The 14,877-nt window shown below is 37.1% G+C and overlaps 1 protein-coding gene across 1 annotated transcript in view; it reads left to right on the top strand.

Annotated features, from left to right (window-relative positions):
• commd10 (COMM domain containing 10) overlaps positions 1-3,925 on the top strand; it is an 88,694-nt gene extending 84,769 nt beyond the window's left edge. The window contains exons 6-7 of the mRNA XM_015377118.1: positions 3,225-3,284; positions 3,471-3,925. Of these exons, the coding sequence (XP_015232604.1) occupies positions 3,225-3,284; positions 3,471-3,509 (99 nt within the window). The 3' untranslated portion in view covers positions 3,510-3,925. The remainder of the gene's footprint in view (positions 1-3,224; positions 3,285-3,470) is intronic.
• The last annotated feature ends 10,952 nt before the right edge of the window (positions 3,926-14,877 follow it).

The following is a 14,877-nucleotide window of genomic DNA, read 5'->3' as shown; positions in this document are numbered from 1 at the left end:
GCGCCACTTACAGGTGGCATACATTCGTGTGGACGATCACATTTATTTTACGTCTCCGTCTTTATGACAAACGTTCTGGAAAATATTAGCGTTTCGTGTTCGTTTTGACTTCGTGTGGACGGGGCCTTAGTCCATCAGACACTGTCATACTGTGTTATGTAGGCACAAGTTCAGAATTGAGCTGTACATGTTGCAATTAAAGCTCTTCTCATACTTTTTCCATTCTTGGATGATAATTTGACATCTGCTTTGCTTCTGATACTATTTTATAACCCAACTCTGTATTAAAGCTCTCTAAAGCCTTATCAGTGAGCTGTCTACTGGGTTTGTTGCTATTCTTTATCCTGGTTGCTTTCTAATGTTCTCCAGCAAACCCTTAGGCCTTGAATATTGATGCACTTGGTTGCTCTGAATTTTATTAAGGGGTGTTATAGTAGAGAGTTAAGACAGATGCAAACGACTATGTTCTGCAGCCATGAATTATTTTCCTTCTTTTGCACCAGTCAACATTGTTTTTATCTATTGCTTAAATTCCCCTTAACAATTAGCAAGGTACATTATATAAGCAATGTAATGATGTTTAAGGAGATGCGACAACTTCAATTAAATAATCAATGTTTACAGAAATTTAGAGAAAGGTTTGCCGCTGAGATAGATAAGATGAATGTACATTTATGAGTGTGTTTGTATGTTAATGCTGGCTTTAAGGGGCTGAGATGATGAAGATGATGCATCTTATTCCCATCAGTGTTAGCCCAGATCTGTCAGAGGCTTGTTGGGTTGCAGCATGGTAAAATCCCAACCCTAAGGAACAACATGATGGGCCCAACACAATCATAGATACACACACAGACAAGCAAACATACATCAACATACTTTCACTCTCAGCAAAGACGCGACAGACAGAAGCTGTGATCCAGTCTGGCTTTCTGTTTTTCCACTTCCTTGTTATTTAGTTTTGATGGACACATTTCACAAACAAACCTCACCTCCATCGGCCCCTGACTCACCTCTGTCAGACAGAGATAAAGACTCCTCAGTCGGCTGTTTATTTCTAAAATTTATTTATTTTTTCATCATGGTTGGTGGTGTTTCTGTGGCCCAGACTCTCCAAAAGCCAGTAAAAGAAATAAGTGATTATGAAGCACTGCTTTTTCATCGTTCTGATTGTGTCCACCGCCATTGAGATGAATAAAAACCAGACTGATGCGAGAAGAGATTAGTGCTGCTGGAGGCACCAGCTCTTCATCATTGAAATGATTCACCATCGTGCACAATTTTCATATCGCATTAAATAACTTGCAAACAAAAATTTTTATTTCCCCCACAGAATTATTTATCACTTTAAGAAATGAGATGCTGCATTGCTAATTTTCCATTTAGTTATATTAACACTTTTATATTTGACTTGGTTTCCTGCAGGGTAGATCTTTGGCGCGATTGCAAAGCTATGGCTAAATTCAAATGTGTCCTACATTTTACTTCGTGCTTCAGAGGGCTTCAACAGCAGATAACGGCTCTCCTTGGTCTCCTTTATGATCTTTTAATGTTGCTTCTAATTAATATCTCTGGCATTAATTTACTGTGACACATATCCCCTCTAACCCAGCCACCCACCCAACCAGCCAGTTAGCTCAAAGCCCCCCAAGCTTTCTTTAATCTCTAAGCACCAAACCACAGGGAGGAGAACTGGAGATGAGAGTACAATCAGCCGCCTCACATGTGGCTTTAAACCCTTTTTTACTCTTTAAACTTGTTTCTTTTTATTCATCTGTTAGTTCTTCACTCTTACATCCTGCCGGAATCAAGACTTCAGTTGTTTTATCAGCCTAAGAAAGCCCTGCGTGCGCATTTCCTCCCCATAAGACTTCTCCTCTCATTCTGTGCCTCTAAAGTTCATTTTACCTATTACAGCCATTTCTCTGCACGAGTACAGATAAAGTAGTTCACCATTACACCTGCTCATGAAGGTGGGTTATTGTCCTGTCACGTATCTGATGCAGTGATTATGATGATAATAATAGCAGGAGAGAGATGGCTGGTGGCTGTCTGTGGAGCCACGCTTCCCTTTTATAGTCTGGCAGCTGCATATTGTTCTCTGAATGAAAAGAGAAAAACGGGGGAATGATATTAATCCTACAATAAACACATAATGAGGGTCCACCTTTTGATTTTAGGCCCTCGTTTTGGAGTAAAGGAGCCATCTTAATGTGTTTGTTTTTTTTGTCTTTTGTATTTCTGGGGAGGGGGGATAAGCATTTTAAACTTCCTGTGTTTGTAAATTACATTGTGCGCTTAAAGAAGTGGAAGATGTAGTAGAAAGCTAAAGCCATTGCCCTTAAAAAACGGTCCTGCTCAGATAAACTTCATTTGATATTCAAAAAATACTTATTACAGGACCTTTACTGTTTGATGTCAAACAAATAGAAATACATTATAACTTTTTGAGTCTTCATAGATTCAATTCAAATTCTTTTCCTGCTTTATCCCTTTGGTTTAGAAGCTTTTTCGACCTTGAAGAGGTATAGGTTGAACTGTTGAGAAACAAAACAAAATCTTTAACTGAAAGTGAATGAAAGAAAAAATAGAAAAGGCTTTGATAAGCCTAAATAATTTATCGACCAGATTAAACGAATAAAGAGATTTGGCCTAAAAAGAGGCCAAACAATAAAAGTTCATCCCAAGTTTCAACAATTCTTGATTGATTTCAAAGCTTTGATTTGGTACTGTTACCAATATGAACCAAACTACATCAACAGCACAAAAAAATGAATAAACTGCTGTGTGTATAACTATTGTTGTGTAAGGAACGAGATACAACACATGAATGATGTCACCCTCTGCGTGACCTGGCAAAAGTCACATCTAACCTTGTCTTCTACACTAATAAGCTAACAAGCTCTGTTTTGCTGAGGCAGGACTGTCAGTAAAATAAATTAGATAGTACTCTAAAGATTACATAAACTCAATAAAGGAATCCTAATGTTCTTTTAAATATCTTGTTTTATATATATATCCTGGTATATTTAATTCAAAGACTAGGAGTTCTTATGAAATATTAAATATTGTATGTAAACCTATAAAAGCTTATGCAAAAATCCCCCTATTGACTCAAGAATGATCCAACAGAATGGAGAAATATTGAGTTATTTTTTTCTTTCTAGTGATTTCTGGTTTATCATCATTAGGATCATACTTATTTTTGTTTCTTTTTTTGTGTGCAGGTTCAGGAGAACATCTTTGTTGAATTTAACCATCAACAGCTTCTAGAGTTCTACAATAAGGTTTGTTGTGTTCGTTTTCAGTGTTGCATTCATGCTACATTTGTTCCTGATTGTTAGACCTTGGCTAGATAACATCCACATCCCTCCCTGTCTGATTGTACTTTTATATATTTCTCTCTCTCTTTTTTTTTTATTAAGTTTGTTTAGTTTGAAACCCCCCAAAACGTTCTTTGTTTTTTCTTTCAGCTTGAAATTGTGCAAGGCCAGTTGGATTCCCTGACTTGATGCCCAGTGCTCTGTGCACAGCCACACCAAACAAACATGTGGTTAGTGTTGAAGATGAGCAAATCCAGTCCTGCTCTGATTAATTTGAGAAAAAGAAAATGTCAGCATGAGAGAACAAGTTTGTCTGAGTTTAAGTTTTGTTTTTTTCATTCCAATCTATGCTCTTTACTAGTAGTTTGAGGTGGCAAACTTGGTTGTTTTCTGGATTTCATGTTTGGAATTATTATTTTAACAATTTTGCCCAATTTTCCCTACAGAATGTGGAGATTGACTAAATGCTTAGTTGTTATAAAAAGAAAAACATTCCTTAAAAGTGCCATTGTTCAGTTGTCTTAAAATTTGTATAAACAATATTTTTCTGTTTTAGGAGTTGGCCTCATTTCTTAATGCTGTATTAAACTATGAATTGGAAAATAAACCTGCCCAGGCTGTTGTTTTTGCTCAGTGAAGGCTCATTATTCCTCATTAGGACCAACCTGGACGCTGCTCCAACAGATGGGAGCTCTATGATGCACAGCAGACCTTTAGCGTGTGCCCATTCATGTACGTGTCTGTGTGCTGAGCTGTTCACTGATATGTACTTGTTCTTTTGCATGTGCCTTTCCTCATTTGGAAATGCGATAAGTTTGTCAAATTTTCCACTTTAAATCCATGAATCAAAAGTTATCCATTTTTAAGGCAGTTTAAAAACTAAAAATAATTTTACAAAACCTATTTCCTGATATTCTTCAGGCATCTTTGTCTTTCTATGGAGAAAAACAAGCTCTCCTAAAATGCTGCTTGATGCTGAATCATATAATTTTCTTTATAAATCAAGGGTAAAACAAGATTTTCTGTTTGAGATTTCTAAACAGAGTATAGAATTTAACTGTAGTGGAAACGAAACTAGTATAAAAAAAAAAATTGTGTTCTAATCGTCCATCAATTGTAAGAATATCAATACAATATCTGATACAAAAATGTTATGGAATACTAAGGAAGTGGTGTCGATTATATTGTAAGGCTTACTTGGATAAAAACTGAACCTCCCCACGTACAGAGCCAAAAACCCAGAGGGCTCAGCAGGGGAGGAACAGTGGACGATCAGGAGACGAGACAAACACAAAACCCTCCTTCCACTGGCCGCCAGGATCCTGAACATGAACCGTGGCATCAAATGAACAGAACTGGACAGACTAACAGAAAAACAAATAATGATCTGGCCCTGAATGCTCAGGCTGAACAGAATATAAACCAAAGGAAACAGGTGAGAGGAAAAAATGATAATTGTGGCAGGGAGGGAAAACGACAGGTGAAAGAAATAACCAATTAAGGGAGAGCAAACAGACCAGATCATGACACAGTCAATATTTTTTTTAAAGAGAAACTCAAAGGAGAGAATTTCTATATATATAAAAAAAAAAAATAGAGGTGATGAATGTGTTGACTTAGAAGTCTCAATCTCCATCAGCTACTGCGCCACCAGGCCTCCACTCTTAAAGGTATTGTGGAGGATTTTTGAAAAGACCCGTCCTCTTCACTTTAAAAAAAAAATGCACATACACAACCTTGTACCCGCTCCCGAGAGGGAACACTTATTAAACACGTGCGAGAGCATGCACAAGGCCATTTGTCGTTGTACACGCTCTGTTTAAAAGTTGCTACTCTCATAGTTCATACAAGCCTACTGTGCATCCACTGTGTACATCCGACCTAACCCCTAGAGCGAGGACTATATAATGGACTTTATAGCGAACTCAGTTAACTGACCGTTGGGACAGATGATCGCTTCTTTTTGCTCTGTTGGTCACATAACTTGTCCTCCTCCCTGAGGTTCCTGCTCCATCTTTGTTATTAGTCTCCTCTGTCGGGTAGCAACAGCGGGCTGCTATGACAGCAAAGCCATAGTACTCTGCGAGAAGAGCTCTGCGCACAAAGCATTCTGGGACATGTTTGCCTCTTCTGAGGCCTTTCTTTTCTTCTCATACAGTTTTCCTCTTACGACCCTCAGCCATTTTCAAAGAACCTCAATGAGAAAGATTAGCTTCACTGACTGTCTGAAACTGTAGCTCACCACACATATGCGGCTAAAAGTGTGCATGCACAGAAAAAGATAGCTGACAGGGCCAGCACGTAGGACGGTCTTAAGTAAACATATCACCAGTATGATTGACAATTAAGAGGACCGCTTATTTAAATGATCCACTCGGAAATAAAAGATCATCCTCTATACCATTAAGTTACGTCAGACACTACACAAAAAGTAGATTCACAGATTCTCCCACTGATCCATACTTCGGACATCCCTCCTCTAAAGCATCTCCAGCTGTTTGAGGAAAACAAGATCAAGTGATATAATGCATAAAACTGTGTAAGAGTGTTTAAGATAATTCTTACCCTGTGCCATAATACTTAGATGGTGAGCATTTGGGACGACATTCATTAAAAAGCTCCACATATAGTAGCCGTCTCTTCTTTTATTATTGTAAAGGTTTCCCATTGCTATCTACTCTCCTTACATATTTCCGTTCCACTCGTTTTACTTTCCCCTGTGTCTTTTTGTAGCCTTGGTAATTTCTCCAAGTTGGCTGGAGAAACTAAACATGACATGTTAAAAAACTAAAGCTAGCAACCTGGTCTACTGTAAATAACATCAATAAGACATTGTCATATTTATTTATTTTTTTATGGTCTTTGCTGTGCTGCTTTTATTCAAGGTTACTTGAGTAACAGTTGGTACTGTTTAGATGTATGTATATATGTATATCTACATGCTATCATTTGACATTCACATTATTGACATTTACTCTGAATATTCCCACTTTTGAACAATGAAAGATTTCCCTAATATGGTTTATCATATGCAAGTAACACTTATTCATCCTGACTCCAGCAACTTAATAATCCAAAGGCCAGAATGAACTTTCTTACCTATCAGAAACAATATTTTTTTCTTTTAAGAAATGAGGGGAAAAGCAGTCAGTGTCCGTAGAAAGATTTAAACATATCTAAAGTCCTGTGGATGGATTAGTTAGCTCCAGCAGGAATACTAATCTGTACTGCTCTAAACGTAACAATGCCTTCCCCTCACCTTTGGAGATCCAGCCCTGTCCTGCAACACCTCTGTCCTCATTTTTCTTTTCCTTTTTTTGACAAACTTTCCCACCATGTGACAACGCCTGGAGCAAGAGACATGGCTGTGTTTCACAGCATGAAGAACAGATGGCGAGGCCAAGGAGACACGGATTTTCTGAAAGAAAAAATGACTTGCAAGCCGAGACACACTTGCACACAGCCATAGAGGTAGCTGTGGGTCTCTACACTTGTACACTGAATTGCATCTCTGCATGTACGTGTCAAAGCTGTTGGCACAGTCTGTTTTTGTGCTGAGACAATATCAGCTCTCCTAGACACTAAACAAATACACATACTTATATCTTAGACTGTATTTTTGACAAACTTGCAAAATGTATAATAAACAACAAACCTCGGTAGTTCCTCATCTCACAAATCAAACCTGAGAAAGGAGTAATTTTTCCTCTCTTGTACAAGCTGCTGCTGCACAGGACACTTTTCAGAACTACCACATGTTGAAGATTTTGCTGTTATTAAGCCAAGCTAGAACCTAAGCTGAAAAACACGAATAATATCTATGGCAACATGAGAAAAAGTTATCCACTTTGATGTTGCTGTTCATACCAGAAAATGGGAGCCAAATCCGTAAAGCCGGGTGACAGAAATGGCTTGCAGGTCGTCTGAGGTCTGTGATGCATCTCTCTGAGGAACAGTTGGTTAGAATCTGAATATTCCTCTGAAACTCATTGCTTTTCAGAGAAAAAAAAAAAAAATTCCACAAATCATAATTTCCTCTGACTTAATTCTGCAGTCATGCTATTCGAAAGCATAGTTGGCAGGTGAACAGCAAGTTTGGGGTTTTTACATCTACTGTGCCCTTAACATATGAGCTAAGATTTCATATAAATGAACTCATCCAAGGCAACAAAAAAGTAACCAGTCTAACTAGTTGGACGAAGTTGAACCGCTTTTCCTTATAGAACAGCCTTAAATCTTAGATGTCCGATTTGTGAAAAGTTCCTCAGAGATTTTGGTTCCTATTAATATGCAGCAGTGGTGTATGCATGAATCATACCCTGGACAAGACCCTCTTTCTACTGCCCCAAAACAAGTTATAATGTCAATAAAAAATAAGAATAAAAAATTCAGTTTCACTGAAACGAGCATCACAGTCCTGCAGAAAATAAATATAGTCTCCCTATTGTTCTACCTAGCAATGTGCCTTATAAACATATAAATAGAAAATTTGTTCAAGGCACTATACAGAAGTTATATTTCATTATCTGGGACTTTTTCCCTTACAAAGGGACAAATACTGCGGATTAGGGATTGATTGATTGAAGAATGTGCCAAAGGAAGAAAAGGTGCATGGGATATATACAGTATATACAGTGAGTCCACATATGGCAGTCATAAGGTTAGAAAAACCACTAGTTTATCATGCAGTTGCTGTGGCTTATTTAACTGCATATCTATGACCCTTCTGTACCATTATTTTCCAGAGGTTATCTACAGTAATATCCAGATCGATGAATAGATGCAAATCCATAATATCTGGACGTTGCTGATTAGATTGACTTGTGGGAGCAGGCTGTGTTTACCTGATTTATGGTCTATTTTGTTAAACCTTTATGTGCTTTAGCCTCAGCTTCCTGTTCTCAGATGACAGGCGTGGTACTGTTGCTTTTCTCTAACTAGCCTGCTTGTTCTTCTCTGACCTCTGACAGCAACAAGGCATCCACACAGCTGTCCTCACTGGATATATCAGCTTTAATGTGTTCCTATTTTTTTTTTCTCTCCTTGGAATTTGGCTGTTTTTGCAACAATACGCAATCTATGGGCTATTAACGTTTTTCTTTACATCACTGATGAATGTGTTTGACAGTACAGAACAAATCCCTGCTAAAAATGATGCGACACACATGACCAAAACAGTCATTTATTTTGGAATCCATTGTCTCCATGAGTTTAGGGAAACATCTGGCTGCCTGTGAGGTTTTTACCCTAATAAATAGCAGCAGCTTCACTGTTTACAGGTAAAGAGTCCTGCTGGTGTTCTACCTCCTGCTAATTCACGATGTAAGGCTAAATATTGTACCCTCCTGCTTCTTTCTCTGTTCCTCCTAAGGGGTTGGTGCCGAAACAACCTCCTGATTGGTTCATGACTAAACTGTTTCATTTTGTTAATGCAGAGGATGAATGGAAGTTGGGTGAAGACCACTGTCTGCCTTCTAACAGACTGAAGATTAGGTGAGGTGGGAGTGGAAACAAATGCACCTAGTACTCTCATGACAGCTGCTCTCGCTGGCCCCACATAGAATGCTGCATTTGGGTTTTAGTTTCGACATGGTTTAGCTTGCTTTATCTTTTTCAAAACCTTGTTTAAAAATCCTAAATAGCTCCTATAAGGCCTGATAAACCTTGAATCCCCAAGATGCTACTTAATTTGATCTAAATAATCCTAGGTTAGTTTAGAAGAAAAAGGCATTTCAGAAGCGTGACATCATGACGATTCTACCTAACGGCTGCCAAATTGAGTACCAAACATCTGGAATGCAATTATGGACTCTTGTTCTCACCAATTATGTTCTTTGCAAGAACACAGGAAAGTATGGACTCAGGGAAAATGGGAGCATGCAGCATAAATATGGGTCAACTGGTACAGATGTGTAATCATGACATAAACACACGCTCAGCTTTGCAAAACTCCACCAAACATATCTAACAAATGAATTTCTGCTTTTTCTCAGATTAAAACTATGAGGCAAAGAACATATATCTACAGAAAATAATTTAGTGCAAAGAACAGCCTCGTTCAGAAGACCAGATAGAATTGTGACATAAGTCCCATATATAGGCACACATGAATCAAACTGCTGTCGTACATCTATAGCAGTAATGTTAGATGAAATGGGACATTCTCTTCATTTAGTGACAAGTGTACAGAAAATAAAAAATATAAACAAAAATTGGTCCCGCAATGGAGTGTCATTTCTCCTGCTTACCAGATGCTATAAATCAAAACCTACAGCTTTGAGGAGCAAGTCCTCCCACTATGTAAATTCCTGCATGTAAATATAAATCCATGTAGGCCTATTATTCAAAAAGTAACGCATGTGTAAGCACCATTTCAAAAAAAGACTGCAGATCACTGAGTGCATTGAGTTCATGGTGTCAAATCGTGTGACATGACACAATGCCTGTATGTTTTTGCGATATTTCCCTGTTATTCTCCCGTTGACACCGTCTTGACATAATTTTGTTATGTCATGTTCTGAGTATTGGACTAATATATTGATTCAATAAAGATATCAAAAAATGTGTTTCACGCTCCTTTACTATACTCAAAATATATGTGTATTCTGTTTAATGAAGCTGCAAGACTTGAATATAATATTTGAATAATCAATCTGATGAGAAACATAGTGTACTAGTATGTCATTAAAGCAGAGGGTCAGTAAATGAAAAGGAGATATAAAAATGATTGAGCACATACTATTTACAATGCTTGTATCAGATTAGGAATAAACACAGTTGTAACATCTAAATGGACTGAGCTAAGTAAATCAAAGTACATGACATTACTTTGGATATTTCATTAGATAATTTAAAGGGAAAGAGCCATGCCAATAGACCTTTTTCACTAAACCCGGAAATAGTCAGCTGTTGACAACAGTCACTTCCTGTCTGTAATTTCAAAAATTAAACTTATTTTTTCTACTGGTTTGATTCACTTGCCAACGGTTCAGCAAATGACACTGAACATGCTTTACTTCAACACCTAAGTATGTGCTTGCCATACCACCCACAAAACAATGGTCTGGTGTATAACTTGACTGGGCAATTCAAAGGTTGTTTTTCAAACCTATCAACAAACATCTCGGAATGGTACTGTGTTTGTGGTTCCAAATGTCTGACTAATCAAATTGTAATCTTAAGTTCACTAAACAAGTTGTTTGCAGACTATCCCCATAGATGAGAGGAGGGTCTACAACTCACAATGTTCGACCAGCGGACCCAACGTCATATAACGACTAAATACACGCCGTATTATCGGACGTTTGGCAGGGAGGCCAGGTATCCATCAAAATACCAACGGAGTATTAGGTAAGGTGTGTATGCTTCCTCCATTTGGGCAATTCGTGTGTCGTGACCTACTAATGGCCCAAATATTTCATATAATTCCTTACAGATCACGGAACAGAAAATTGAGAGGCTCATTTCCCGGCTCCGGATAAAGCGGAAGAAAATAGATATAGGATAAGAGTGGAGATCTCATGTCTGAAAAAGGGGGGGGAAAAAAGATAAAAATAACAATCTAAAACGCTATATCCTGCCCCAGCAAAGGATTCCCTCCAAGCTAAATGCGCANTGTAATTTCAAAAATTAAACTTATTTTTTCTACTGGTTTGATTCACTTGCCAACGGTTCAGCAAATGACACTGAACATGCTTTACTTCAACACCTTTATGAATATGTTAATTTCAATGCAGCAAAAGCCATGAATTTGTTTAAGAGTTATATTTCAATGTAAATCACAAAACAAATGTGTACTTGCATTAATAGTTGTGTTCATGATATATAGTTCTATTTCAGTTGGAGTAGGTACTAATGACTGTTTTGGGAGTGCACTTGTGCTCTAAGAAGGTTGCAAGTACCTGGTTCGATCCCCACATCCTCCACTCTGGGCTCCAGAGCAAGACCTTTAACCTTTGGATTCAAAACCTGCAAAGTTATTACTATTCTACTGATCTAAATTCTATGCTAATGTTTTTTAACATGTTCTCCTCCGGTTTTGGATGCATTATGAAGAAAAGATCATAGTTCCTATGTGCTGAAAGAGACCTTGAGCTTTTGTGAATTTTGTTTTATGTGAATTAGAGATACTGATAGTTAGCAGCATTTAGAAAAGGTCTAAACTACAGGATTAAAAGAATTATATACTCTTAATTCAATTGATGTTTATTTGCAAATATTGTACTAATTAGATTACCACGACCAGTCGCAGTGTAATCTCATTTTGGTGAGGATTATTTTTGCAGCATAATCAAATAAACCTTTTTGGATTTTTATAATTTTTTTTAGGTTATGTTTCAGTTGTAAATGTAAGTTTACATTGAAATTACTTAAATGCTTGAGTTTATTTAATTAAAATGGAAGAAAAACAGTGCACCTTAAATGATTGTTCTCTTCTAAGACATTTTACACTTAAAAAAAAACTTCCAAAATATTTTATTATACACACCAATCATTAACAATTTCAAAGGAATTAAAAATAATAATAATAATAATTGAAAAACAATTGCAAAAAAATCACAGATTTTATTACAAACTGTAGTTCTGCCTTCCACCAGTAGGTGGTGACATGTTCACATGAGGTTTCATGAACTGTGTGGATCGTTAAAGCTATTTGGCCAAACGGTTCAAATGCGTCATGAGGTCTCATCTCACCATCACCAGCTTAGGGTATTATTCAGTTCAGATCCAACGCAGGTGTGACCAATCCAATAACACCTGTCCACAGGTGCATTACATCTGTCTAGGACCTACATAATGCCATTGAAAAATAAATTAACCTTGTTGGCCTTAGCCGATAGATGTAGTTTAAATCCTGGACCCGAAGCTTCACAACAGTTAAAGTTACAAACAGCGTTATGAGTTCAGACGACGAGCATCTATGTTTGTTTTGCAAGGTACGTGCATAATATAAGGCAGTAAATAGGATTCCATCATTTTTACTTGATCATATATTGTCCTAATGTCATGAAGCCCTATCTGCTTGCATGCAAATGACAAATTCAACATCGGTATGAACATCTTAGATGGACTGCATTATATACTGTATGGAGGCGGTTTAATTGGAAGAGAAATAAAACACCTGGTCAAGGATTTTGAGGGAATTTGTTGTGAAGATGCTGTAAAGATTGCATAAGCTGTACTCTGAATGTAGTTTTGTGGCTTATACGTCAGGCGAAAACGGTGGAGAGGAAATTGAGTGGATGATGTAGACGTGTGAAAAAATAATAGAACATTACTTGAAATTAATATGACTTACATTTTAAGAATGCAGATGTTCTGGTTGAGGCATTTGCTTCAGTGCATAGTGGGGAGCACTTGGGAAACTTAAGTTTTTGTTCTTTAACTCTTACATAGGATTAAAAAGAACAAAAAATCCAAAGAATATGGAGATATTTATAAAAGGAAAGATAGATCTATCTCTGCTTTAGATAAAGATTTATGCATGGATTAAAGTAAAAAAGTCATAAAAGATACTGGTTACTCGGCTCCAGGAGATGATAATCAGTGCAATGTTCAGAAGACTTCCGTAAGCAACATTAAAATTAGTATTACAACTTTTTTCTAAAATATGGAGAGAAGGTGTAGTTCCAAATAATTGGAAAAGGGCAACAATCCCTGTACTTAATAAGCCAGGGAAAGACTCATCAGATCCAAGCAATTACAGGCCAATAGCTCTGACATCTCACTTGTGTAAAGGGATGGAGAAAATATTAGTAAAGAGATTGGGGTTTATATTAGAGGAGAGGAAGCCAATTGGTAGCTATCATTGTGGATTCAGAACAGGTAGTTCAACAATGGATGCATTGGTGAGAGTAATGAGGATTAAAAGGATAAAACATGAGAGATTTGATGATGGCAGGTGTTTTTTTTTTTTTTTTTTTTTTGACATAGCAAAAGCATATGACTCAATGTTGAGGGAAGCTTTACTGATAAAGCAGGAAAACATGGGAATAGGTGGAAGACTCTACATTTGGATAGCAAGTTTCTGGCTCTAAGAGTTGTAAAATATAAAATGATAGTTAATGTTGGAAGAATATTCAAGGGATTTTAAAATGGGTAATGGCACACCTAAAGTGTATTTGGTCCTGTACTATTAAATATTATGATTGATTACATATTTTTAAACCTAGATGAATGCATTAAATCAGAACTTTATGCAGATAATGGAGCCATATGAATGAGGGGAAAGAATGTTTTGCACTTGGTTTAAAAAAAAAAAAAAAATATATATATATATATATATATATATATGTGTGTGTGTAATGGGGGGGATTATTAATCGGGGACAGATTGAGATGGGGAGGACATTAAGGTAATATAGCATTTTTATACAACACAAATTAAATATAGTAGCTGGAACCTGTAACGCTATACTTTTACACTAGGTGGTGATATGCACCTGTCAGTGGCTTGTAATCTGCCAATAAAAGGAAAGAAGGTTGTAACCACAGTAGAGGAGGCATTTTCTTTGAGTTCCATGCCAGTGAATTGGATGTACACTGCGGGTGGGAAAGAACCCACTGTTCCATTGCCAGCCACTATTACTGGCCTGGTATGGAAAACGTCATATAATGGGTATTTGGCTGTGTTTGATGGTATTAATTCTGGGGTCTGTTTCACAAAGCAGGTTTACTCCAAGTTTTCTAAACCTGAAATCAGGGAAACTCATTAGACACATTGAATAGCTGTTTGACGAGGATTTTATCAAAGGATGATCCGTACGTTTTACACAGAATTGAATAATTAAAGTGAGAGGATTGTACAGTTCAGTTTATAGGATATGATTAGTTGGGTTTTTGGTTTGTTTACATGTTTACATGCAGATAGTGTTTTTTTTTTTTTTTTTTTTTTCACGGTACATGAAGAACTAAAATTTGATTCAATTAATCAGTTCTTCCAATTTGAGGATTTGTCTGTTTGTTAAATCTGCTTAGTGAAACGTCCTTTTCAATTTATTTCAGGTTGTACAGTGTCCTTGTGGCCAGAGGAAAAGGGCAAGCATTAAGGAGAAGTCAGAATACAGCCCCATAGAGGTGGGAACAATTTGAACTGAACCAGATTTGAAATTAATGCCTGAATAGAAGAAATAACAGTTTATCCCATATACAGGTGACTGAGCTGCTTGAATTGGCAGGAATGCATCTAGTTGGTAACAAGTGGTGAATTTGTGAATTGATTATTTAACCAAATGGGCAGAGGCCTACCCACTGAAATCAAAATCGGCAGCTGAGGTCGCCAGTTGTAACCTGGATTTCTTTTACAAATTTGGTGCACCTAAAAAGGCTGCTTTCAGGCCATAGTATAGAGTTCATAAACAAGGTACAGTACTGAGAACTTATTTCACAAAAATTTGACATGGTAGTGCTGACGTATCATTCTCTTAGGTAAACTATGGTTTGTGTGAGAAGTTAAATATAAAATAAGTATGTGCTTGCCATACCACCCACAAAACAATGGTCTGGTGTATAACTTGACTGGGCAATTCAAAGGTTGTTTTTCAAACCTATCAACAAAC

The sequence above is a fragment of the Cyprinodon variegatus genome, unplaced genomic scaffold (assembly GCF_000732505.1).
Source record: "Cyprinodon variegatus isolate N-32 unplaced genomic scaffold, C_variegatus-1.0 Scaffold147, whole genome shotgun sequence".
NCBI classification, from domain to species: Eukaryota; Metazoa; Chordata; class Actinopteri; order Cyprinodontiformes; family Cyprinodontidae; genus Cyprinodon; species Cyprinodon variegatus.
The sequence above is the reverse complement of the archived record's forward strand: the minus strand, read 5'-3'. Positions and strand labels throughout refer to the sequence as shown.